The sequence below is a fragment of the Electrona antarctica genome (genome assembly GCF_951216825.1).
Source record: "Electrona antarctica genome assembly, chromosome: 8".
Taxonomy (NCBI): Eukaryota; Metazoa; Chordata; class Actinopteri; order Myctophiformes; family Myctophidae; genus Electrona; species Electrona antarctica.
In genome coordinates this window covers 27814854-27840072 of record NC_136789.1, presented here as the reverse complement: position 1 = coordinate 27840072, position 25219 = coordinate 27814854, and the positions used below count along the sequence as shown (strand labels likewise).

At 45.4% G+C, this 25219-nt stretch overlaps 1 protein-coding gene across 1 annotated transcript in view; it reads right to left on the bottom strand.

The window, feature by feature from the left end:
- LOC306928692 (FRAS1-related extracellular matrix protein 2-like) overlaps positions 1-21527 on the bottom strand; it is a gene marked incomplete at its 3' end in the record, with an annotated part of 185734 nt that extends 164207 nt beyond the window's left edge. Inside the window, exons 1-4 of the mRNA XM_079508962.1 lie at positions 19756-21527; positions 15369-17714; positions 13586-14052; positions 1544-1633 (exon numbers count right to left, since the gene is read on the bottom strand). Of these exons, the coding sequence (XP_079365088.1) occupies positions 1544-1633; positions 13586-14052; positions 15369-17714; positions 19756-21512 (4660 nt within the window). The 5' untranslated portion in view covers positions 21513-21527. The remainder of the gene's footprint in view (positions 1-1543; positions 1634-13585; positions 14053-15368; positions 17715-19755) is intronic.
- Positions 21528-25219: the final 3692 nt, after the last annotated feature.

Here is a 25219-nt window from a genome sequence, read left to right as displayed (position 1 = left end):
TTAACACCCCTACTTGATCAGAAAGTAGCAAAAGTAGCAGATCCGCACGCTCAAAGTGTTTTTGAGCTTTAGTAGATGTGCTACTTTTTCATTTGAATCCTAAAAAGTAACAGTTAAAGGTATATTCAGTGATTTCACTTAATTCAAATATCACTTATTTTTTCTTATTTTTTGGATAATCCTCCCTACTATAAAGTGCGCTGACCATATAAGGAGTTCCTCCCTGTCCCCAGTGAGCCCCTGGGGTCAAAAAACCCTAGTTTCAGTTTTGGTGGCGGGTGGCAAAGCCTTCATCCAATCAGGATGAGAGGGGCCTTCCTCCAATCATGATCGAGTGGGGGCGGGACTTGGTGCACGTGCTGTTGGTCTGTTGTACTTCACCCCACTGTAGAGCGTGCATGTGCATATTTTGTTACCGGGCGGACTGGGTGGTTTTCCAAATCACCCAAATCACTGAATGCTCCTTTAAACATTATGTTATAATTTAGCTATTGAAAAATAGCAGATCTACAAGCTCATAGCGCGCCACCGAGTGGCGTGCTACGAGCTTGTAGGTCTGCTATTTTTGAAAAATCGTGAAAATATTTATTTCAGAAAACTGGAGGATTTAGAAGAAATGTTTTACATTTCGAGGTCAGGGTTAAGACATATGAGGTTTCCCCCCCGACAGAGACGATGTAATACTGTGGTGTGTGTTTTGCGGATCTGAGCTCACAAATTATACATGCGTCCTTGCAAGCGTCATCGAGGTGCATTAAAAAGCATTCAAAGTGTACATTAACGTTTGCACAACAAGGCGCTCTTATACTCAGCCTCCACGGACCTTGGAGTATTCTCATTACTGCGCTAAAGTTAATACAATGTGGCATAACCGTGTCTCTTGCAGTTAAGGCTGTATCAACGCGACCTCCATTAGCCTATGAGGAAAATGTGTAAAAATGTATATTTTGTGCCACAGTTACAGCAGCTATTATATCATGGCAGGCGACATTCTATTATCTGCCAATCTTATAGGCAGATTAGAGAAAGATATTAAAGACCGTCTGGGCAGCAATCATTTCACTTGGGAGGTTTCCTTTAAAAGAAATGCAACTCTACAGTAGTACAAATACTTGTTTACAGTTTCACTGCTCCTACACAACATAAATCACATGGCTTTCGCTCAGAACCGTGAGCATTTCTGAGCAAAAAACATCTAATGTTTACTGTTATTTTGTGTCCATGTCTGGTGGTTGGATGAAAGTGAATTAAAATGGCCTGAAAGATGACAGCTTTGAATTCCATAAAAGCCCAATTGTGTCCATTAAAATGGCCTGAAAGATGACATCTTTGAATTCCATAAAAAGCCCAAGTGTGTCCATTAACAGCCCCACTACATCCTGCAGGAAGTGTCCTTGAGCAATGAGCACAAAAGTGAATTCCCCGCTGGCACGAGCACTCCTTCATAGTTTACACTCTTCAAGTGTCGCTCCAGATAAAAAATAAAATAGAAATACAAATGGAAGACATTTCCGACTGAAAGGAAGCGACGTTTTTTTCTTACCGTGATCCTGGACGGAGAAACCGAAGTGGTCGGACGTGACGTTTTCCTCCTTCCGCAGCACATAGCAGATCTTCAGGTCGTCAATGTCAGCTGAGGTGACAAACACAATGACACAGGTCAACACTGGCCGCGGTTACATGCAGGCTGATCATTCCGAATAAATACTTCCGAATAAAATACATCCGAAGTAATGTTTTTTGCTGCGTGTTTACATGGGAAATGGTCATTCCGAATGAGCGTTTACAAGGAGATGTGATATAAGACATGATACATGTTAATTCACGTGATGGACACGTGTTGGACACATAAAATATAGGCAGTTCATTCATTATGTGAAAGACGATACTTTCACTTTGAAATCCCATCATTTCATTCTGCAGTAGCTTTGAGGCTGCTGGTTGGATAGGGGCGGGCGTATATGTTTACCGTCTTTTATTCCCCACCCGCTGCGGCTCCCCTTCTCCGCTGGGAAGGTGATCATGAAAGATCATCTCGTTTTTTTATTTGTGATTCGTCTTTGCACAATGCACGTACATTGTGTAAGTAAGCGCTGATCTACAGGCTGACAACATGTCCCAATTAAACTGCAAAGCCGTTATGTTTCATTACGTTTTGGTTGCAACTTGGAATAGGCAAGTTATAGCCTATACAAGTTTAAAGGGAGAGGATGGACATTATAGCGATAATAGCGTATTCTTGGGACTGTGTGTGTGTGTGTGTGTGTGTGTGTGTGTGTGTGTGTGAGAGAGATTACTGAACAGCGGACTACGGCATTTCGTCCTCTCTCTCCTCCGTCTTTCTGTGAGTCCCCCGATGCACTTAGCCTACAGTAGCATGAGGCATCCAGATACATATAGGCTGGCTATATAACCTATAGGCCTATCAAACATGTTTGAAAATTATCAGAGTGATCATCAACTCGGGACGGTTGGATCTTTGAACACTCACAGATCAGGGGGATCATCATCACTGCTGCTGCAGCCTGCTCCACGTTTTTTTTTGTGTATTTCGGATCTGCAAAATGCACGAAATAACGCGCTCTATGTGCAAACTCCTCGGCGCGCCTTGGATATGAGCGCCTTGGAGTTGGAGCGCCTTGGAAATGAGCATGCTCAGAAAGACCAGAATGAATTTACATCCGAAGCAGTGTATACATGAGTCCAACTTTCGGCCAATCGCATTCAACATCGGAATAATCCGGCCAGTGACATCGGAATGGTTTTTAAATCGCATCGAGCATTTTCATTCGGATTTACGTTTTTGTAGGTGTTTACATGACAACGTTTAATAGGATTTAACTTCTATTCGGAATTAAGAGGGGTTGAAAGACCTCATGTAAACGTACCCAATGTCAGCTGAGGTGACAAACACAATGACACAGGTCAACAATGTCAGCTGAGGTGACAAACACAATGACACAGGTCATCAATGTCAGCTGAGGTGACAAACACAATGACACAGGTCAACAATGTCAGCTGAGGTGACAAACACAATGACACAGGTCAACAATGTCAGCTGAGGTGACAAACACAATGACACAGGTCATCAATGTCAGCTGAGGTGTCAAACACACGACACGGTGCAGGAGTCAGACAAACGCTCAGCTTCTTTTGGAGCTAATTTGTCATGGTGCATTAATTATCAATCATAACCAGTGGCAGTGGTGGAAAAAGTTGCCCTACTTTTTTTTTCAATGCAAAAATACTAAAAAAATACTAAAAAACTAAAATGTACTTGAATACTAAAAAAACTAAAATTTACTTGAGTAAAAGTACAAAAGTAGTAAAGTATCAAAATGTACTTAAAGTACCAAACATAGAAAGTACTCGTAATGCAGAATGTCCCATTTCACAAGTTTTCAAGTGTATAAAATTTATAAAAATCCTTTTAAAGTAGCAGATCTACAAGCTCACAGCCTGTGTCGCATCGCGACAAATTGTGAGCTTGTAGATCGCCGTAATGCCGAAATGTATAAAGGGTTGAAGTGGTTAATGTTTTGTAATAATAATCAAAATCTACAAAGCAACTAAGTACAGTACTTCTGTAATTAGGTACAGCACTGACCAGTAGTTCTCAAAGTTGTGGCCGCAGCGCAGACCCCCTATCTGAAAATATTTTGTGCCAAGTCTTGGGACCCCCCATACAAGATTTGTGTTGTGGACGAAGTGGAAGTGAAATGAAAAATATGTGATTTTTCACACTTTTAGAGCAAATATCCGTGGTCGTCAAATGGGGCATACCTAACAATAGATGCCAATAACAATGGGGGAATTTCCATGTTTGTGTATTTTTATATCAAAAGTCCATAAAGAAGGCAATTTTAATTACTTCCTGTGAACAAAAACTTGCTGCGTGATGATGCACCGCTACCCTTATGAATATAAATTAATCTGGATTTCATTCACCTGTTTGATTCCCATGGCTGCACGTTCCTCCAAACACAGCTGACTTTGATTACAGAACCACTCCGTTTTTAATCTCATTCAAGGTGACATCCAGACAGTGTATTACTAATTTTAAACTTAACCCATTTAGGCCTGACGTCGAAATTAAAAAAAAATCTTTTTAAAATTTATTTTTTTCGGAAAAACCTCATGTTTCTGTATCAGTGGTTCTCAATATTTCATGTCAAGGACCCCAAAAATTATATGTAATATGCCGCCGACACACACACAATATGTTGTTCCAGGGACCCCCCAGAAGCAAAGATTTGAGTTAAAATTTTCACTCTGTAATAATATATATTCAAAGATTTCAGGCACATTTTCACGATTTTTCAAAAATAGCAGACCTACCAGTTCATAGCGTGGCACTCGGTGCCGCGCTATGAGCTTGTAGATCTGCTATTTTTCAATAGCTGAAGTATAACATAATGCTTAGAACACCAAAAGGGGTTCCCGCCCAAAATGGATTAATCAGCATGCAAATCTGTGCTTCTGCACAGTGGTCAGCACCTCTGCACTATTTGCTGTTTCAAGACACTTTAAATATCACCACCCACTCATTTCAATGGCTGAAATGTTTTCATAATAAAGCTTAAAAAGATTTAAATGATTATTATTCCCTTTTTTCTTTAAAGATTGTTTTTTTTTGGCTTTTCTGCCTTTATTGATCGTATCAAGTGAAGATTGACAGGAAAGAGGGAGAAGGGGAGAGACACGCAGCAAAGGTCGTCATGAACGGGACTCGAACACGCGGACGCACTGTCAGGCCAAAGCCTAAATGTGGCATGCACCTGGACCGCTAGGCCATCGGGCACCCTATTATGCCCTTTTAAAATAATATTCATGGAATGCTCGGTTTTGGTTTATTTTAAATGGAGAGAGGGAGAGGGAGAGAGAGAGAGCGACTGAAACGTGAAAACTTTCATGTTTAGCATCGTGCGCTGTCTACAAAAATATCCTCAAACAGACGTTTGAAGTCAGGGAATTAGTGAATCTTCGCTAGGCTCTTCTCTGTCGTGTAATTGTTCAAAGATGGAAGCTGTCCCGCTCCAGTGCCGTATCAGGCCAATGTAACCGTGGCCTCTTCCTGCTAATATATCACACAGACTCAAATCCCTTATCAGCTGTTTGGCATGAGCAATTCTCCTATACCGCAGGACGGGCATTTACGGGAAAGTCATGCCATCCGTAATCCAAGGAGACAGATAAAGGTTACACACCCCAATCGCTCAAACTAAACCAACAGAACATGCTTGTTGAACCCTCATCCGCAAACGTGTCAGGCTCTTTGTGTCAATAATAGCACTGGTTGGTGGAAAGTAACTATAAGCACATTTTACTTTTTTTCAATACTTTATGCCAGTGTTTCTCAAACGTTTTCATGGATTAGTGATTAAGATGATTGTGGCGCTTTTGCTGGGGACCCCCTGGAACCCCCTCCAAGGACCCTGCCTGGGGCTCTGTGAACTCCGCTGTGAAAACCACTGCTTAATGCTTTATACTCTTTGGCAGATTTAGATGATTATTACAATTATTTGAAAGGGTATTTTTGTGCCTGGGCCATGGCTCAGCGGTCCAGGCACCTTGGCTGGTAATCCAGTCTGGCAGTGTGCCGCGGGTTCGACTCCCGATTCCGGCCTTTACTGCATGTCACCCCCCCCCCCCCCTCTCTCTCCCCATTTCCTGTCAGCCTACTGTAAATGGTGCATTTATATAGCGCCTTTATCCAAGGCGCTTTACATAGATTGTGCATTACATTCACCCATTCACACACACATTCATACACCAATTGCGGCGGAAGCCATGCAAGGTACCAACCAGCACTGTCTATCCCTCCATAAAAAAAATACATATAAAATAAAGGCGAAAGCCACAAAAAACATATATATATTAAAAAAAAAGAAAGGGTATTTTTGTAAAATCTTGAATACAGGACATAACATAAATGCCTCATAACAGAGGCATTTCTTCATTGTGGGGTAATATCACAATGATCCTCATCTCTCACACCGCTCTCTGTGTCAAAATATAAAGCCCGAGAAGAAACCAGGTGAGACTGCAGGGATATTTTAATGACAGACGAGAGGCCAGAGGAATGTTAAAAACAGGATTCTGAAAGCGGGGGGAGCCCGCCACTACCTCTACAGCTGGTTCTTTTCTCCCCTGAACCTGCGTGAATTACAGGGCTATACCGCCAGCTCCCTCGCACCCCCCCCCCCCAACCCTATTCTCTCTCTCCCCCAAACAAATTATTGAGGCTGTGAAAGGCCCTGGCCCCTGTGAACTGTAACCTTCAATAATAGATGCCTTACGAAGAAGGTGCTCATAAAAATATAAACTCACCACCACACTCGTGGTGCCGGGGGGGGGGGTCCCTCTCTCTCTCCAGTGTTGCCAGATTTTGCGAGAGAATTAAGCAGCCAGGTCTACGAAAACAAGCCCAAAAGAACTGACTATAATTAGGCTACCGGTTTTACGTTTAAAAACACACTCAAGTCCCACTTCCTACCTAATCATACCTTTACTTTGTTGTTTTGTTTTCCTCTTGTAGCTTTTAACCTTTTAGCTCATTAAAAAAAATAAGAAAAAATAAGTAAAATCTAATAAACAGAATGTTGGAGAAAAATAAATGTTTTTTTCCCTTCCTAATGAAGTTGTATATTCTGTTGCTGTGAAGCGACTTTGAGTACCTAAAAAAAACGCTATTGTATGTGAAAAGAGCCGGTCTATAAGCTCACAATGCGATGCGTTTTGAGCTTGGACTGTAGATCTGCTATTTTTCTAAAACAATCTTCAAAGAAACTGAAGCCCAAAATCGCTTATAAAGGGGGAGAGGCAACAGTGCCTCTTTAGCCTGAACTCTCCTATACCTGCCTACCTACCGCTCGATCCACAGAGGAGAGAAGGTAAAGATTAACGCACGGATGGAACATTTTTACGAGGGGGAAAGAGTTGCTTCCATTCTTTGTGCGTTCCCCTCCGAGCGAGTAGCGAGTAGCCCGGGTGCTGGAGGGGGAGAGGAAGGAGAGGAAGCATCTTTCCCAGCGAGGAGGTCTTGCATACATACTGTAACGAGGGTGCTAAACGTTACAATACTGTAAAGTCACACTAGTGGTGTTAACCCATTCTGACCTGAGATCAGATTCTAAAAATGTCTTCTACATCCTGACAGTTTTCTGAAAAAGCTATGTTTCTATGTCAGTCGTTCTTCGATTTTTCAAAAATAGCAGACCTACAAGCTCGTAGCTATGAGCTTGTAGATCTGCTATTTTTCAATTGCTAAAGCATAACATAATGCTAACACCAAAAGGGGTTCCTGCCCAGAATGGGTTAAGTACAGTAACGAAGTACAGTACATTCACTCAAGTACTATACTGTACAATTTTGAGGTACTTTTTTTTTTTTACTTTACTGTATTTCCATGTTTCAATACTTTATGCTTATGCCCCACTACTTACATCTCAGAGGCAAATATTGTACTTTTTAGTCCACTACAATTATTCCAAAAACATACAACTAGCCAATTAAGACCTGTTTTATACGTACATCTACAAGCTCACAATGCTGTCGCGATACACCAATAGTTCCCAAACCGGACCCCACTTTGGGAATCACTGCGATACACCACCAGCTTGTAGATCGCCTATTTTCTTAAAGTCGTTTTTTTGGGTACTTTTATATAATGCCAATAATACGTTTGTACTTTTAAATGTTTTTATACGGGCATTTTGCAGTATATCGTCTGTCGGGGGTGTAAAACTCATAGGTCCAAAACTGTTACTTTTCAGGATTCAAATTCGAAAGCATCAAAAGCAGCAGATCTACAAGCTCAAAAACGCGTCGCTTGGCGCCGCGCTTCGAGCTTGCAGATCTGCTTTTGCGTGACGCTGTAGTGCGATGATCAAGCAGGGCGTGGAAAACACAAAACATAAAAAATTAATAAGAGGCTTCTCTGCCCCAACAGCAACTGTATTCACATTGCGTTATTACTTGTTTTAAGCACTATGTTACTTTACTTATGTTACTATACTATAGCTATTGAAAAATAGCAGATCTACAAGCTTGTAGCGCGGCACCGAGTGCCGCGCTACGAGCTTGTAGGTTTGCTATTTTTGAAAAATCGTAAAAATGTGGCGCAAATCTTTGAATATATATTCTTTCACAGTGCACGTTTTTAACTCAAATCTTTGCTTCTGGGCCAACATATTTTCAGATGGGGGTCGGCGGCCAATTACATATATTCTTTTGGGGGGTCCTTGACATGAACATGTTTGAGAACGACTGACATAGAAACATGGGTTTTTTCAAGAAAACTGTCAAGATTTAGAAGACATTTGTAGAACTAGATGGGATAAAATGTGGAAATAAGAGGGTTCTGTGCCCGGTTCACATTCCGTTATTACTACATTTACTTAAGTAAAACAAATATATAATAAATCAGAGAGCTTCTTCTTCCAGCAGTGAGTCACGACGCCCTCCCCGCGAGCCTGCGAGGGCACGAAGGTCATCAAATATTTAAAGAGGTACACCTCGGGGGACGTGCCCTGGAAATGGGCTGAGTAAATAAAGACGACAGGAGGCCAAGTCTCTTTCGCCCCACTGCGTCCCGTGACAAGTTATCCCCTCCCTCCCCTCCTCTCCCCTCCCCCCTCCGCTCCACTCCGCTCGCTCGCTCCTCCCGAACGGAACGGTGTTGCCAGATTTCGCGACAGAAACAGGTTGGCCAGGTCTAGGACAATTTCAGTCACCAGACAGAACCAAGCACAGGTGTTTTTTTGATGAATCTATATCGTTGCGGTTAAAATGGAGTTTGAAGTTACAATGGGCTTGTATAGGATCAGGATGGACACGTCTGAGTAGACGTTAAAATGATCCCAAACATGTTTGAAGGTGAAATATCCTTTTAAACCCTATACATATACATCGACTATTTGAAAATACGTGATCCACAAGCTCACAAAGCTTTGCGACGTGTTGTAGAGCTTGTAGATCTGCTATTTTCATGAAAGAAATCTTAAATTATATTAAATGTTAAATGTATTTTCTTTTTTCCCCTGGCACAAAATATTTTCAGATGGTTGGAAATAAAGAAACAAAAATAAAAAACACAACCCGAAAATGTATAAGCGGCAGAAACAAGCCCAAAAGTCGCTTAAAGAGATAGTTCAGATTTGTTTTAGTTGTATGAAATACTTGCCATTAATATAGTGGTTGCAACTGTGTATATTTGTACGTCTCTAAATGTTATGATGAATTGAAAATGGTGGGCTCTCTTGTAGACAAGTTAAATACTTGTGTGTCGTCCACTCACAGTTGACAGTTTTTGTATTGAGTTGTACTTGAAATGTACTGTAATTCTGCAAACTGTTAATAAATACTTCAATCAATCTGTATTAATTGATTGCCTGAGTCCCGTGGTGGGAGTTCTGCTCTGGTTTTGGTGAATATTAAGTAGTTCCGGTCATTTTGTGGGGGGCACAGGGGGCCATGCATTCAAAGTAAATTATTGTGTTGTATTGTATTGTTGTTGACCTATTTTTACCATATAGTGCAACTTTCGTTAATTTTTTACCCCTCTATCACACGGAACTATGTATTTGTGTCCATATCACTATGCCCAAAAAATAGTTCCATGTGATAGAGGGGTCAAAGTTGAACGAAAGGTCAACAATACAAATGACGCTAGTTTTGTGGATTAATTAACTATTAATGCATGGCCCCAGTGCCCCCCACAAAATGACCGGAACTGCTTAATATTCACCAAAACCAGAGCAGAAGTCCCACCACGGGACTCGGGCAATCAATAAAAAATACAGTTGCAACCACTATATTAATGGCAAGTATTTCATACAACTTAAGTTAAAATAAATTGTGAACTATCCCTTTAAATATAAGCAGACTTGGCAACACATCCCTCTCTGTCCGTCCGTCCGTCCGTCCGTCCGTCCCCTCGCTCTCATCAAACATATCTATCCCACCTTGGCTCTTTCATTTCTGTTACGCCTCTTCGCTCCTCTCTCCTTCCCTCCGTTGGCTCCTTATTCCCTTCATTCTATCCCCTGCCCCCGCTCCCCGTCTCGCTCTCTCATCTGTGCCCTTTTCTAAAGAGTGGAGCCACTCAGAAGCCTGTCAGATATTATGTCTCTCTCTCTCTCTCTCTCTCTCTCTCTCTCCCTGCAGACACAAGAAGAGCTCTTTCAACCGCCTCTCTCTTTGCATCCTATCGCCGGTGTTTGGCTGTTCGTGCCTCGCTGCTGATCTGAGCCATCATCAGCTGTGCTGATTCTTCTTACTTACAGCACCGCGCTGCATGAAGTGAAATGACACCATGGCATCCATTGCTATGTGAGCCTAAAAGGGCCATTCATTCACGCCCAAGCACTTACAATTTTACAATTTAAGGCATTTAGCAGACACTCTTAACGCATTTAGACCTGAGGCCGAGTCTAAAAGAAATGTCTTCTAAATCCTAGCAGTTTTCTGAAAATCCTATATGTTTCTATGTCAGTGGTGCTCAACCTTTTTCAAGGACCCCTGGAATTATCTGTATTTGGCTGCGGACCCCCATCTGAAAAAATTTAGTTCCCTGCAGAAGCAAATATATGAGTTAAAAATGTTCGCTGTGAAAGAATATATATTCAAAGAGTTGCGCCACATTTTCACAATTTTTCAAAAAATAGCAGATCTACAAACTCGTAGTGCCGCACTATGAGCTACACGATCACGTTGTGGGTTTGCAGATCTGCTATGTTCACCAATGTATAGCAAATACATTTAGATAGCACAATGTTATTTATGTCAGGATCATTATTTCGTTGACCTGGCATCCAATAGTTAAGGTATAGTTTCAATGTACAGATTATATATATATATTTTTTTATATTAAACTGTTTAGACCACTGATTCCAAAACTGTGGATCGAGACCCATTTGTGGGTCAACGACCAATTTCTTTGGGGCACGACTCAAGAACAAATACAAAACGGGTGGTTTAGACCGATTATAAGTTCTTGGTTTACCTATGATCCTAGATTACTACTTCTATGTATTTGATGCATTTATACTTCGTGTTTTTACCTTGCTTACTATAAATCGCTCTGGATTTATAGTAAGCAAGGTAAAAACACGAAGTATAATTGCCTAAAATCTAAATGTTGGGCTTCGGAATAGGGTTCATGTGGTTAAACATATACATTTGTAGAGATAGCTCAAGCAACAAAAAAGGTGTAGTTGGTTTCTAGAGATATCTCAAGCAACACAAAAGGTGTAATTGCTTTCTAGAGATATTGAAACCAACACAAGCACTAGTATATTATCTTCTCGCTCTGCCTCGGCATGGGAGATATTTAACGCTAGTACTAGAAAATATCAATAAATGAGCTGGACACGCGTACACTTTTGAGACGGCCGCTGCGACAACTCAAATACCATCCTGCCAACAGCGAGGTCTGCGCTGACCTTTTCACACCACATCCACTCTGTCCTGGTGTATTTAACAAACCACTGTACTAGCTCCACATCAGAGGTGAACAGCTCCCCCGAGATGCAAGCAACACATACATAATTCATCCTTATCCGTCTACTGGTGTACGAGAGACATTTTTGTGCGTTTTAAAAACGTCAGCCCTCTCTCTCTCTAACTCTGATGCTTCGCACTGTCGCACAGCTAATTATGATTTGATGAACACAACCACGTCTCTCTTAACCCATGAAGATCTGAGGCCGATTATGAAAAATGTCCTCGAAATCCTGACAGTTGTCTGAAATAGCGTATGCTGCTATTATTGCTGATAATGATATGTATATGACCGTGGAGTGGACCCCCGCCCCCCCCCCCCCCCCCCCCCCCATCTCAAAATGTATTTCCCTAAGGATCCACAGAAGCAAAGATTTGATATAAAATAAAATAAATCTACAAGTTCATAGCGCGGCGTGCACTGTGAGCTTGTATATCTGCTCTGTTTGATTAGCCAAAGTATGTGGTTAAAAATGATAGTGCTGCTAATTACTTAAGAATCTAAATTGACACGGATGCTTTCCCGGGGTCCATGGGTTGAAAACACCAGCTTTTTGCACAGCTGTTATTATCATTTGATAAACACGACGACACTTCTAAACGAGGCCTGGCTGTGAATTAACCCATTTTGGGCGGGAACCCCTTTTGGTGTTAGCATTATGTCATGCTTTAGATATTGAAAAATAGCAGATCTACAAGCTCATAGCACGCCACCGAGTGGCGCGCTACGAGCTTGTAGGTCTGCTATTTTTGAAAAATCAAAGAACCACTGACATAGAAACAGAAAACTGATCTCAGGTCAAAATGGGTTAACTTCTGTAACTCCCCCCCAAACCTGGCGTGGATAATTATGCACATAAAACATGCATTTACATCCATCATGCAGCGTGAGAAGAGCACTCAAAAAACAGAGAACGTGTGAGGTCGACTTCACTAAAACGCTACCAACATTTTACAGATGCAATGGAGTCATTATGGACTATTATATATATAGTGTCATACATTATGCATGGCGTCGGGCAGAAACCTTTCGTATCTCCATATTTCTTTTTATGCTTTTGTTTTTTTGTAAAATGAATGTCCTACTTCGTCGAACAGCGGCGGAAATAGCCGTTCTACGAGCTCACAACACAATCGCAATTGTGTAGATTGGCTATGTTCACTCGTTTTTTAATTTATTTAAAAAGTTGATAATTCTGTCTGTGGGTTTTTATATATTTAATCAATGAAAAGTATTAACAAGAGCTTGTGATTAAATAATAACTACACTGGATCAATTGGAACAGGTTTTTTTTTGCGGTTTGGACATTGTCAACGAAACTAAGGTTTCCATACATACAACTGTACATATTGTCTGTCGAGTGGAAACCTCATATGTTCAAAACTGGTTACTTTTTAGTTTTCAGGATTCAAATAAAAAATCACACCCGTGTGAACTGAGTGGTGTAAGGTTTTATATAGCATGATCAGCTGTGGTCTGACGTAATGTCTGACGTTAAAGATCTTTGGCTAGGTAGACTCGTCTTCTGATGTGATGATTTGTGACCATGAAGTTGATTCAGCTGGAGTTTTTGTCCGATGTGAGGTATTATATAAGGTAAGGTATTATATAGCCTGATCAGCTCTGATCTGACGTAATGAAATCACACCTGGATGTGATTTCACAACTGGCTTTTTTTGTGCAGAGAAAATGACCATGGTTGCTACGGTCATCCAGTTCACCCGGGTGTGATTTAATTCAGAAATTATTTTGAACATAGCAACCATGCTCATTTTTTTCTGCACACAAAGCCAGTCGTAGGAGTGGTTTACACCACTCAAAAATATCAAAAGTAGCAGATCTACGAGCTCAAAATGCATCGCTTCGAGCTTTCAGATCTGCTACTTTTGATGCAGTTGTGTGACACTGTAGTTATGATGATCAATAGGGTGTTCATTTACAAAAACATTAAAAAGATTATATTTTATATTTTAGAAAAATCGTAAAAATGCGGCACAAATCTTTGAATATATATTCTTTCAGAGCGAACGTTTTTTTATTTCGACGTCAGGCCTAAATGGGATAATAAGATCCGGTCCTTACCTTGGCTGAACGTGTCCACAGAGTTGTTCCCTTGTCCCAGGTTGATGATGTAACCGTGCTCGGGCTGCGCGGTGACGCGGAACACCAGCGAGGCCGGGCCGCTGTCCCTGTCCTCCGCCCTCAGCGCCTTGGGGCCGATGGGGTAGCCCAGGTGGCCCGTGGGCAGGATCTTCAGCGTGGGCGCGCCCCTGTTGACCACCATCTGGGGCACGCCGTTGTCCAGGGCCACCACGGTGATGCTCACGGTCTGCGGGCGGCGCGTCTCGAACACGGTGTCGGGGAAGACGTAGAAGTCGGTGTGCGTGCCGTCGGTCACGGTGAAGGAGAAGGAGTCATGGGGCGACTCGGTGCCGTCGTGCTTGTAGCTGATGAGGTTGTCGTTGAGGTCCTGCTTGGTGAAGCTGCTGACCGGCGAGGAGCCGTTGAACAGGAGCCTCCCGTGGACGGGCAGCTGTGTGACCGTGAACCTGGTGGGATTGATCCAATACCGGATTAGACGGAAATGTGAAAGCAGAAAACATATAGAGCGTCCCAGTCCCGCCCCCTACCAGGGCCCAGGAAATGATTCCCCGTTCATTTTCCTCATAGACTTTTCAAAAAGTATTTATTTAAAGACGTTTACGCCGCGGACAAAGCCAACTCGAGTTGTGACAAATCATGACAATAAACACAATGTTTTGGGCCGATCAAATAATTAGAAAGAAGAAGAAAACGGCAGGTTACAACACTTTTTTTGTTGTTTTTCTTCTTTGTAATTATTTGTTTGGTCCAAAATATTGTTTGTTGTCAACTCGAGTTGGCTTTGTACGACGCTTAAAAGGTCTTTAAATAAATACTTTTTGAAATGTTCTATGGGGGAAAATGCATTGGGAATTATTTCCTGGGCCTGGCTTCATCATGAAAGGGGGCGGGACTGCGATGCTCTATAGTATAGTGTCAAACATTTGGTCAAAAAGGAATAGCACCAAAGAAAGACCTTGGGGGCCTTGTTTCCATTCGGGTCCTATATTCAATTCATAAACATGACATTAAAAATAACAACAAAATGTCATCAATGTCATCACTTTTCTTTGTGACCACCGCCCTCAGACTCATGGTTACCTGTTCAAATCATGCAATAGAAATAACGGTGATGGGTCGCACACACCAAGAACTGCTTTAGTTTTTATTCTTACATAGTGAATAATAGACAAATGTTTTGGGTTATGAAGGCTGGATAGCCGAAACGTTTGTCTATTATTCACTATGCAAGAACAAAAACTAAAGAAGGTGTTCTTGGTGTGTGCGACCCATCACCGTTATTTCAATCAATGTCAGCACAAAATTTAAAACACTATGGGCTATTGAAAAAATACTTCAAATAGCTGATGTACATCCGACACGTTGTGTTGTGAGCCTGTAGATCGGCTATTTGAACTATTCAAAATAGTTTTTCAAAATAGTAAAAAGTGCCTTATATGTGCAGAATGGAGGAAAACAAATAAGAAAAGGGCCTGGTGTAAAGAGGGGTCTAATTTCCTCTCCCTTTGTCTAACCCATTTTGACCTGAGATCAGATTCTAAAGATGTCTTCTACATCCTGACTATGTCAGTCGTTCTTCGATTTTTCAAAAATAGCAGACCTACAAGCTCGTAGCGCTCCTATTTTTCAATAGCTAAAGCATAACATAATGCTAACACCAAAAGGGGTTTTAAAGGAAGCCAATGATGTGCATTTTTTGAGGGAAGGCGTTATAGGGCATTACACACTTGGGTGGCAGTGATCTGTAGAAGGAGACGTTTACCTCAGCAGCTTCTCCGCCGTGTCCTGGTCCTCGGCGGTGAGCTCGAAGGGCGTGATCAGCTTGGTCTGGCCCTCGGTGACCAGGAGGCCGTTGATGGTCACCACGGGCTTCTTGTTGTCCACGTCCACGATGGCCACCCGGAACGTCCTGAAGACGGGGTTGAAGCCGTCCGTGACCTCGAACTCGAAGCTGTCCATCTTCACCTCGTCGTCGGAGGTGTGGATGTAGTAGATCTTGCTGCCGGCGAGTTGGAGCTGCGAGAAGGAGGCGATGGGCATCCCGGGGGTGTCCGTGCACTCCAGGTGGCCCCTCACCGGGGCCCTGGTGATGGTGAAAACCAGGTGCTCGTCGGGGCTGTTGAGGTCCGTGGTGCTGAGGAGGTCGGTGGTCAGGGTCACCCGGCCGCCTTCCTTCAGGGACACGCCCTTGCTGACCACGTCGGGGAACACCATGTCGATGCTGCCCACGGTAATGTAGAAGTAGCGGTCGATGAGCGGGTTCATGCCGTCGGTGACGTCGAACTTGACCAGGTCGCGGACACCCTCCTGGCCGTTGTGCGTGTACACGATCAGCCCCTCGTCCACCTCGCCCTGCGTGAAGTTCATGCCCATCGTGATGTTCTCCAAAGAGCCAGAGGGGGTTTTCCTCTGAAGGAGACCCTGGCCGGGTCCAAAGCGGATGACGAAGGTCAGCGCGCTGTCATCCGAATCCAAGTCCGTGGCTTTGAGCGCGTTGCCGTCGATCTCCTTGGCCTCTCCGATCTCCACCTCCAGGCCGTCGTTGATCAGCATGCGAGGAGTCTCGTCGTCGATGGGGATGATCATGATCATGGCCGTTTTCTCCACGAAGTGCTTGCCGTCCGTGACGATGATGTTGAAGCTGTCCTCGGTGGTCTCGGAGTCGTCGTGCTCGTAGATGATGCTGGAGGCCTCTCTGATCTGCTCCAGTGTGAAGTTCGTCACCACGACCGAGCCGGTGGGCAGCTGGTTCAAGATCTCGCCGTGTTTGGGCGGCTTGGAGATGATGAACGTCAGCTCCTCGGCCGGGATGTCGCCGTCGGCAGCGTTCAGGATGGGCGTGTCGATCACGATGTTCATCCCTTCCATCACCACGATCTCCCTCAGGTAGAGCTCCGGCATCTCGTCGTTGGTGGGGACGATGACGATGGGGAAGAACAGGTTCTCGGAGAAGTTGATGCCGTCGGAGCATCTGAACGTGAACCTGTCCTCCACAGGCTCCACCCCTTTGTGAATGCTCTGCACGTAGTGGACATGTCCCTCCCTGACGTCTCCGATGGTGAAAGCACTGATCGCCGTCCCCGACCGGGACTTTTCGGAGCCCGGGGCGGGGGAGATGTTCTCCAGGTAGCCGGCGGCAGGCTGGACGATGATGGTGCAGAGGATGTCTTCTGACGGCGTGTCGTTGTCGTCGGCGTCCAAGTGCTCCGGACCGATGGTGTATTTCTCCCCTTCTGTGACACTGAACTGCACCCCAACCCCCACCTCGGGTGACTGGTTGTCGACCGGTAGAATGGTCACCCACACACGAACTCCCGTGACTTTGTTTCCGCCCACCGTCCATTCGTCCGACATGTCGGTGAGCGTCAGATTGAAGTCGTCCCCTTCGGCCAGGAGGCCTATCTCGCCACTGGTGTGTGCGTACACCACCAAGCCGTTGATGATGTCGGCCTGCGTGAACCTAGTGGCGGGCACCCCTTTGACCAGGATCTCTCCCATCTCCGGAGCGTCCTCCACGATGAAGGTCAGCTGGAGGTCGTCTGTGTCGTCGTCGCGGCCCTGGAGGACGTTGGTGGTGATTTCCGTGGCTCCGTTCTCCAGCACGTCCAGGTGGGAGCCTATGGTCCCCGGGGGCAGGCTGACCGTGGGGGTCTCGTCGTCCACGGGTCTCACCTGCACCCTGACGGTCACGGTGACCACGTGGATGGCGTCGCTGACGTCCAACAGGAACTCGTCGCTGGCCGTCTCGTCCCCGTCGTGGATGTAGGAGATCTTGCCCTCCGCGATGTCCTCCAGCTTGAATCTAGCCCCCGCCGCCAGGTCGGCAAACTGCTCCTGGAGCTGGCCGTGCGCGGGGGGCTGGCTCAGCGTGAAGGTTATCAGCCTGACGTCCGTGTCGGGGTCCGTGGCGTCCAGCTCGGCGGTGGAGAGGACGTGCACGCCGCGCTCGTACACGGGGAAGCCCGTGTTGGTGATCTGGGGCGGCTTGTTGTTGACCGGCTGGAGGTAGATGGTGAATGATCCGTCCACGCTGTTCCCCGCCGGGTCCTCCACGGAGTAGCGGAGCTGCACCACGTGGGCCGTGATGCCCAGCTCCACATCAGGCGGCCTGGAGGGACGGGATAGGAGACCATGATTAGGATTACATGTCACCATTAGGGACGAGATAGGAGACCATGAGGATTACATGTTACCATTAGGGACGGGATAGGAGACCATGAGGATTACATGTTACCATTAGGGACGGGATAGGAAACCAGGAGGATTACATGTTACCATTAGGGACGGGATAGGAGACCATGAGGATTACATGTTACCATTAGGGACGGGATAGGAGACCATGAGGATTACATGTTACCATTAGGGACGAGATAGGAGACCATGAGGATTACATGTTACCATTAGGGACGGGATATAGGAGACCATGAGGATTACATGTTACCATTAGGGACGGGATAGGAGACCATGAGGATTACATGTTACCATTAGGGACGGGATAGGAAACCATGATGAGGATTACATGTTACCATTAGGGACGGGATAGGAAACCATGATGAGGATTACATGTTAGCATTAGGGACGGGACCCTAATGAGGATTACATGTTACGAGTATTGTGGCAGAAATTATTGCGATTAACGATATTATATCATCGCCATAATCAAAACTTAAAATGTATATGTATACCATATGTGCCATGAGGAAGTGCCAGGAGGGATAGCGAGTTACATCATAACTATTATTTGGCTCCATCTGCTCCTCTGTTTAAAGATCTAAATGTATTGTCTATCTATGACATTAACATTGTACGTACATATTTGGAAGGTAAGTGCATTTGTAGATGAAAGAACAGGACTGTTCTGTCATCTACAAATGCACTTACCTTCCAAATATGCTTCCTACACCCTTCAAAGAATATTTTAAGACCAACTCTCAAGTTCATGATTATAATACTAGACAATCTGATAATATTCATCCTCCCTTCAGCCGTACCACTCTTAGCCAGTTCTCCATAACAGTCAGAGGTTCTATACTCTGGAATTCACACATACTTATTACCAACTCCTCATCTTCACTCTGTAACTTTAAACATAGATTGAGGGCCAGCCTCTCGAAGCAACTTTCTCCACTTGATTCTAACATAATGTAGCTTTATTATGCATACTCAGACACAGACAGACATGCATGTTCACTTAGGCACACTCAGGCTTGCACGTGCGTGCAATGCGCGCAAGTGCGCACACGCACTCACACACACACACACACACACACACACACACACACACACACACACACACACACACACACACACACACACACACACACACACACACACTTCACAAGTGTAAATAATGTATTTTGTTGCTGTATTTTGTTTTTGTTGTTTTTCATACCTATGTTTGATTACTTTGTCTATTTACTATTTGTATTATCTTTGTTTGATTACTTTGTCTATTTACTATTTGTATTATCTTTGGTGAGAACCACATATAAGCCCTCCATGGGTTTATTTTCTCACCTGCACATATTTCTCTTTTATTGATGTTACCTGTTTTGTACTGTTTTTAACGTGCGAATAAACTAAACTAAACTAAACTATTATTTGTTTTGTTTTTGTTCTTGTCTTTTTGTTTGTAATTGTATGTATTTTTTGTCGTATGTTGCACGTTGTATGTTGGACCAAGGGTGGGGGGGAAGTGTAAGAAAGAAAATGTACTTTTGACATGAATTGGATTATATTGTACTTGTTTGTAGCTCATCTTGTCAAAAGCAATAAATAAAATGTAAAAAAAAAAAAAAACTTAAAATGCCACTTTTGTGTAAACACTTGAATCTCCATGCATCCCTATGCTGAGGAGAATGTTCACCAAAATGGGCAATCTACAAGCTCGCAACACGTTGCAATGCAACGCGTTGTGAGCTTGTAGATCTGCTATTTTTGGCGAATCGATTTGTGTAGTGTGAAATAAGAGCGTACCAAATGTGGTTTGTTTTATCAAATAAAGAGGGTGCTGAATTTGCAGCTCAACAAAAGCTTAATTCATCCTATAGTGTATGACGACCGAGAACAATTTTACAATATTATATGAAAAATATCCACGATACGAGTGTATTTTATCACGATAAACGATAATAGCGATTATGCCATACCTGTAAGACACCTTGTGATGGTTGACCTGGGCTTGTGTGAACTCCGTGACCTCTGTGTCGGGGCTGTCCGTGAGGACCAGGGAGCCGAACGCGGCCGGGTTGTTCTCGTCCGTGTCGGTGGGCGGCTGCGTGACCGTGTACTTGAGGTCGCGGTCCTCCGAGTCCAGGTCGGTGTAGCGGAGGACCTCCTTGCTGAAGTGCGTGAGCTGGTACTCGTGGACGGTCATCTGCAGTGTGGTGCCGGGGAACAGCTCGGGCGGGACGTCGTCGATGGGCAGGACGCGCACGACGAACACGCTCTCCCCGGACTCGTTGGGCGGGTCGTTGTCGTCCTGCGCCGTGAACACGAACTGGTCCATGACCGTGTCCGTGTTGTGAGGGCCCGTGTGCTTGTAGAACAGCTTCCCGTCCGTGATGTCCTTCTGCAGCCACTCCGTCACCTCCTTCTCGTACACCTCGTCCTCGGCGTTGAACCTCCACGAGGACGGGTCCTCGGGAGCGTCCGACTGTCTCAGGAACGCTGCGCCGATGGCGGAGAACGGCGGGACGATGGTGAACCTGATGGTGGAGTCCTCGGAGTCGATGTCGGCCGCGCTGAGCATGAACGGGTAGACGGGCATCATCTGGTTCTTGAACAGCACCAGGCCGGTGTTGGCGTTGATGATGGGCGGCTCGTCGTCCGTGGGCACGATGGTGATGGGGAACAGGAACTCCACCTCGTGCTTGCCGTCCGTCATCTTGAAGATGATGTTGTCGCTGTAGGTGTCGCTGCCGTCGTGCTGGTACACCACGACGCCGGCGTCCAGGTCGGCGGGCGTGAAGAAGCCCCGGCGGGCGCCCAGCACCGTGAGCTGGCCGTGGCGCAGCCCGTCCACCACCATCAGCGCCACGCCGTCCAGGTTGTCCTCGTCGCTGACCTCCAGGTTGTGCGCCGTGAACAGCGGCCGCGACTGGCCCTCGTAGAGCAGCTGGCCCGTGTTGCGCGTCACCACCGGCGCCATGGAGTTCATGGGCTTGACCACGATCATGAAGGCGAAGGGGTCCGACACGGCGCCCTCCGTGTCCACCACCTCGAACTCCAGCTGGAAGATCCTCTCCGTGTCCGAGTCGAGGGCGGGCGGCTTGTAGGCGATCTTCAGGTCCCGCAGGTCCCTCTGGTAGAAGGACGTGATGGGGAGGTTCCGGTCGTCGGTGCTGACTATGTAGCCCTCCTCGTACGACAAGGGAGAGGTGATGTTGAACACCAGCTCGTCCGGGTCCGACTCTCCATCCTCAGCGGCCAGCATGTCCGGCGTGAGAGCCGTCATGACGAACTGACTCACCTCCATCATCATCATGGACACGAAGCTGGGCTTGGGCGGCGTGTTCTCCTCGCCCTCCTTGACGCGGATGAGCAGGTGGAAGTACTCCTGCGTGACCAGGTTGCCCTCCTTGTCGCGCAGCTCCACCACCATGGGCACGTAGTCCCTGTTGGGCGACTTGCGGTCGAACGTGTGCTCGTAGCGGATGTCGGCCTGCGTGAACTCGTCGCAGTTCATCATCTTGCCGAGTCTCCCCTGGTCGACGAGCCGGCCGTACCGCGGCAGCGCGAGGGACGCCAGGGACGTCACCTCGCACACGTGGGAGTCTCGGTCGTAAGTGAACTCCAGGATCTTCTTGTCAATGGGGTTACTCACGCCGTGCAGCTTGTCCACGGTGAGAGGCATGTTCTTGGTCAGCAGCTCCAGCTGCGTAAAGACCACCTCCACCTCCATCATGAACGGGATGATGACGGTCTCGGACTGCGTGTCGTACCGGAGCTGCAGCCGCACGCGGTCCTTGGCGGGGCTCCGCGAGCCGTAGTGCGCGTACGTCACGTCGCTGGGTCCGAAGTCGCACGAGAACTTCTTGGGCGACAGATGGCCCGGCCGCTGCGACAGCGGGTCGTTGTCCAGCACGGTGATGCTGCAGCGGTCGCCCGGCTGCGTCTGGACGACCAGGTCGTTGATGGGGTCGACGAACACCGACCTGCCGAAAGGCACGTGGATGCCGTTGTTGGCCACCAGAATGGAGTCCTCTGACAGCTCGGAGCGGAGCGCGTACGAGAGTCCATGAGCGCTGCCGCTGCCGTCTGGCTGCGCGCTGCACACCAGCAGAGCTGCTATCGAGACGCACAGCGGGAGGAGAGCACTGTGCATGCTGCTGCAAACCATCGTGACAGTCCGTGGATGGATGGTTCGTTTGGGTCCAAAACAAACCCCCTCCACTAAAAACAAAAACAGTTCAGTTCTAGCCAAGTGGTGCTGCAGAACAACACAGCTTTTGTTCCTTTGTGTTGTTTTTTGTCTTCTCTCTACTATAAAATATTTTTAAAAAATCGCAAGAAAGGTATACGGGAGTCAGTCAGTGAAGATGTTAATGTCCGGGACAGTGCCTCCCCATACGTGCGTATTCCTTTCGGGACAGCGACATTTGTCAGGGTGAGCGGAGCGCACGGACTTTTAACTTCAGGCACTTGGAGAGGCTGTGTGGGTCGTGTGGAGGCATCGCCGCCCACCTCTGCGCGGGATTGGACAAGAGCCCGAAGGCTGGGTCTCCATGCCTGGCCGGTGAGTGGATGGAGATGCTGACACTCTACACAGGAGGCGGAGTCATGAAACATATATCTTACCTAAATGCATTACATGGGGTGACATGATTGGGTCTCATCACACCAAGTGCAATAGATGGGGGTCCACACTGGGATGGACATTTTGCAATTCCTTAATTTGTTCAAATATTATTAAATATCACACTTGTGCAATATCACGCTGAGGAAAGGCACTCTATGCCTTCCTTATCATGTCAACAGTGATTCTCAAACATTTAAAAGAACCCAACATTGTAATCAGATTAATCAGAATCAACTGCATTGACATTGTGGGTTGAATTAGTTTTTGTGCCAGCTCCATCGTTTTGGTTATTGTCAAGTATACGACATACCTTGACAGTTATTATTACCAAGAGAAATGGAAGAGGAGGAAGGGAGGGGGGCAGAGATATGAATTAAAAAACAAACAAATAGCCTAATCTACATATTATTTACACATGGTACCGGATAATAGGCCTACATGTATTTGGCTGTGGACCTCCATTTGAAAAGGTTTAGTGCTACAGCGAGCACATGAGAGATATTTTGTCAAGATATGTACATTATTATTATTATTGCGACCGAAGGTCGCAGTTAACTATGGAATCGAGAATTTCTCGTCAGTTAGTGTGTCGGGCACCATATATGGTGCCCTGCAGGTCTCGTGACATCATGTGACATCATCAGGGATGGAGATGTGGAGACCCATGTCATAGTAAATGTGACCTGCTGTCGCAGTTAAGCCCATATATGGAGATCCCTATGATGTCATCACTATTGGCCAGCAACTCTACATTTGACCCCAAACCTCAAACCCTTAGATCTCCATATATGGATATATTTCAGAACCTGTTCTGACATTCCATATGTTGATCCTTCCCCATCCTCTTCACTGTCTCCCTTTTGACTTATACCCGTTCATTAAAATTTCAAACTCTAGACGGGCCTGGCCCAAAGTTATTAGTGCAGCTGTGCCCGGCAGCAGGCGAAATCTAGAGTTCTCAACAGGCCTGAAAATTAAGGCCCGGCCCTACCTGGGCCCTCATCAAACCCTGTACACTCAAGAGAATGTCCCCGCTACCACCCTTAGATCTCCATAATACTGGAGCTGACCTGTTTCTGACATTTATATGGCCAGTACAGAATTCATTCCATGTTGATCTGACCCCCATGCCAAAGCGCCAACGCTCGCCCAGCAGTCTGCCATCAACAAGGCGAGGTCGCTTCTCGCCCTCAGGCGTCTTACTGGTTTTATATAATTTTAATAACAGATCTACAACAACACAACATGTGACCTTGTAGATCGGATTCGGAAGTGTCTTAAACGGTTCCTCATTTTGCCTGGGGGTCCCTGGACTGGACCCCACTTGGAGTAACAGTGATCTAAGAAATAAAAGTCACACGTGTCCTCAGAATGAAAAGGTTTCAAAATGAAATGCAGTTTGTGCTTTGTGGTTGACATACACAAACACACCAGGGAAGAATAGTCAAATAAATCTACATGTATTTTTCCTGAGGTCTAATAGTGTTTTATTTATTGATTTACGTTGTGTGTGTGTGTGGAGTGTGTGTGTGTGTGTGTGTGTGTGTGTGTGTGTGTGTGTGTGTGTGTGTGTGTGTGTGTGCGTGCGTGCGTGCGTGCGTGCGTGCGTGCGTGCGTGCGTGCGTGCGTGCGTGCGTGCGTGCGTGCGTGTGTGTGTGTACGTGTAGGTGTGTGTGTATACAATTGAAAGCATGGCTAGATAGATACCATACCGCTGTCCTTCCCTCAGGCAAAGCAATATTTCCCCCTTGCATCTTCCCAGCAGGTTTACTAATATAATTGCTGACCCTTTGTTGTTTTTCCATTAAAGAATAAATAAAAGCTGGCAGACAGACAAATCCATGGATGACCCCTTATAGTGCAGCAGCCAGAGTTTTAACTAGAACTAAGATGAGAGAACATATTACTCCAGTTTTGGCTTCACTGCACTGGCTTCCGGTTGTTTTTAGGATTGATTTAAATTTATTTTACTTGTTTATAAAGCTCTCAATGGTCTCGCACCTTCCTACCTACATGACTGCCTGCCTAAATATGTCCCAAACCGCCCCCTAAGGTCTTCCACTGCGGGCCTGCTCGCTTTACCTAAAAGAAATGGCAACAAAAAAATACGGGGAAGCAGCGTTTTGCTTCTACGGGCCGACGGCGTGGAACAAACTCCCACTGTACCTTCGACAGGCAGCCTCTGTAGAAATTTTTTAAGCGCAGCTCAAGACTCACTTCTACACTCTTGCTTTTAATTGATCTTTTAATTTTTTTGTTATTCATGTCCTCACTGTATTGCATTACTGCTCTTGTTTTTTTTAATGTTTATGCCTTGCTTCTTTTTTTTTGCTTTTTTTTTTCTCTCTCCATTGCTCTGTAAAGCACTTTGAGCTGCATTTCATGTCATGAAAGGTGCTATACATTATTATTATTATTATAGTTGCATTTGTAATGTTGTGTTGTCAACTTGTCTCTGTCGGGTGGAACTCTCATACTGTACGCATGTCCAAAATAGTTACTTTTTACAAATTTAAAAATATAAAAATAAAATAGCAGTTCGACAAGCTCGAAATGCGTCACTTCGCGCTGCGTTTTTGAGGTTGCAGATCTGCTATGTTTGATACTTTTGTGCGATGCTGTAGTGTGATCAAGCAGGGCATTAATTTATGAACAAACAAACAAAAAAAAGTTATGGAGATGAAGAGAATATGGAGATGAGAGGTTCCTGCCTGACAAGACAGGCTAGACAGCGACGATAGATATCATGTATAGTTGAAATGATCTGTCCAACATCCCAGGCTTTAAAAATGTGATGACAGGACTGCTGGATG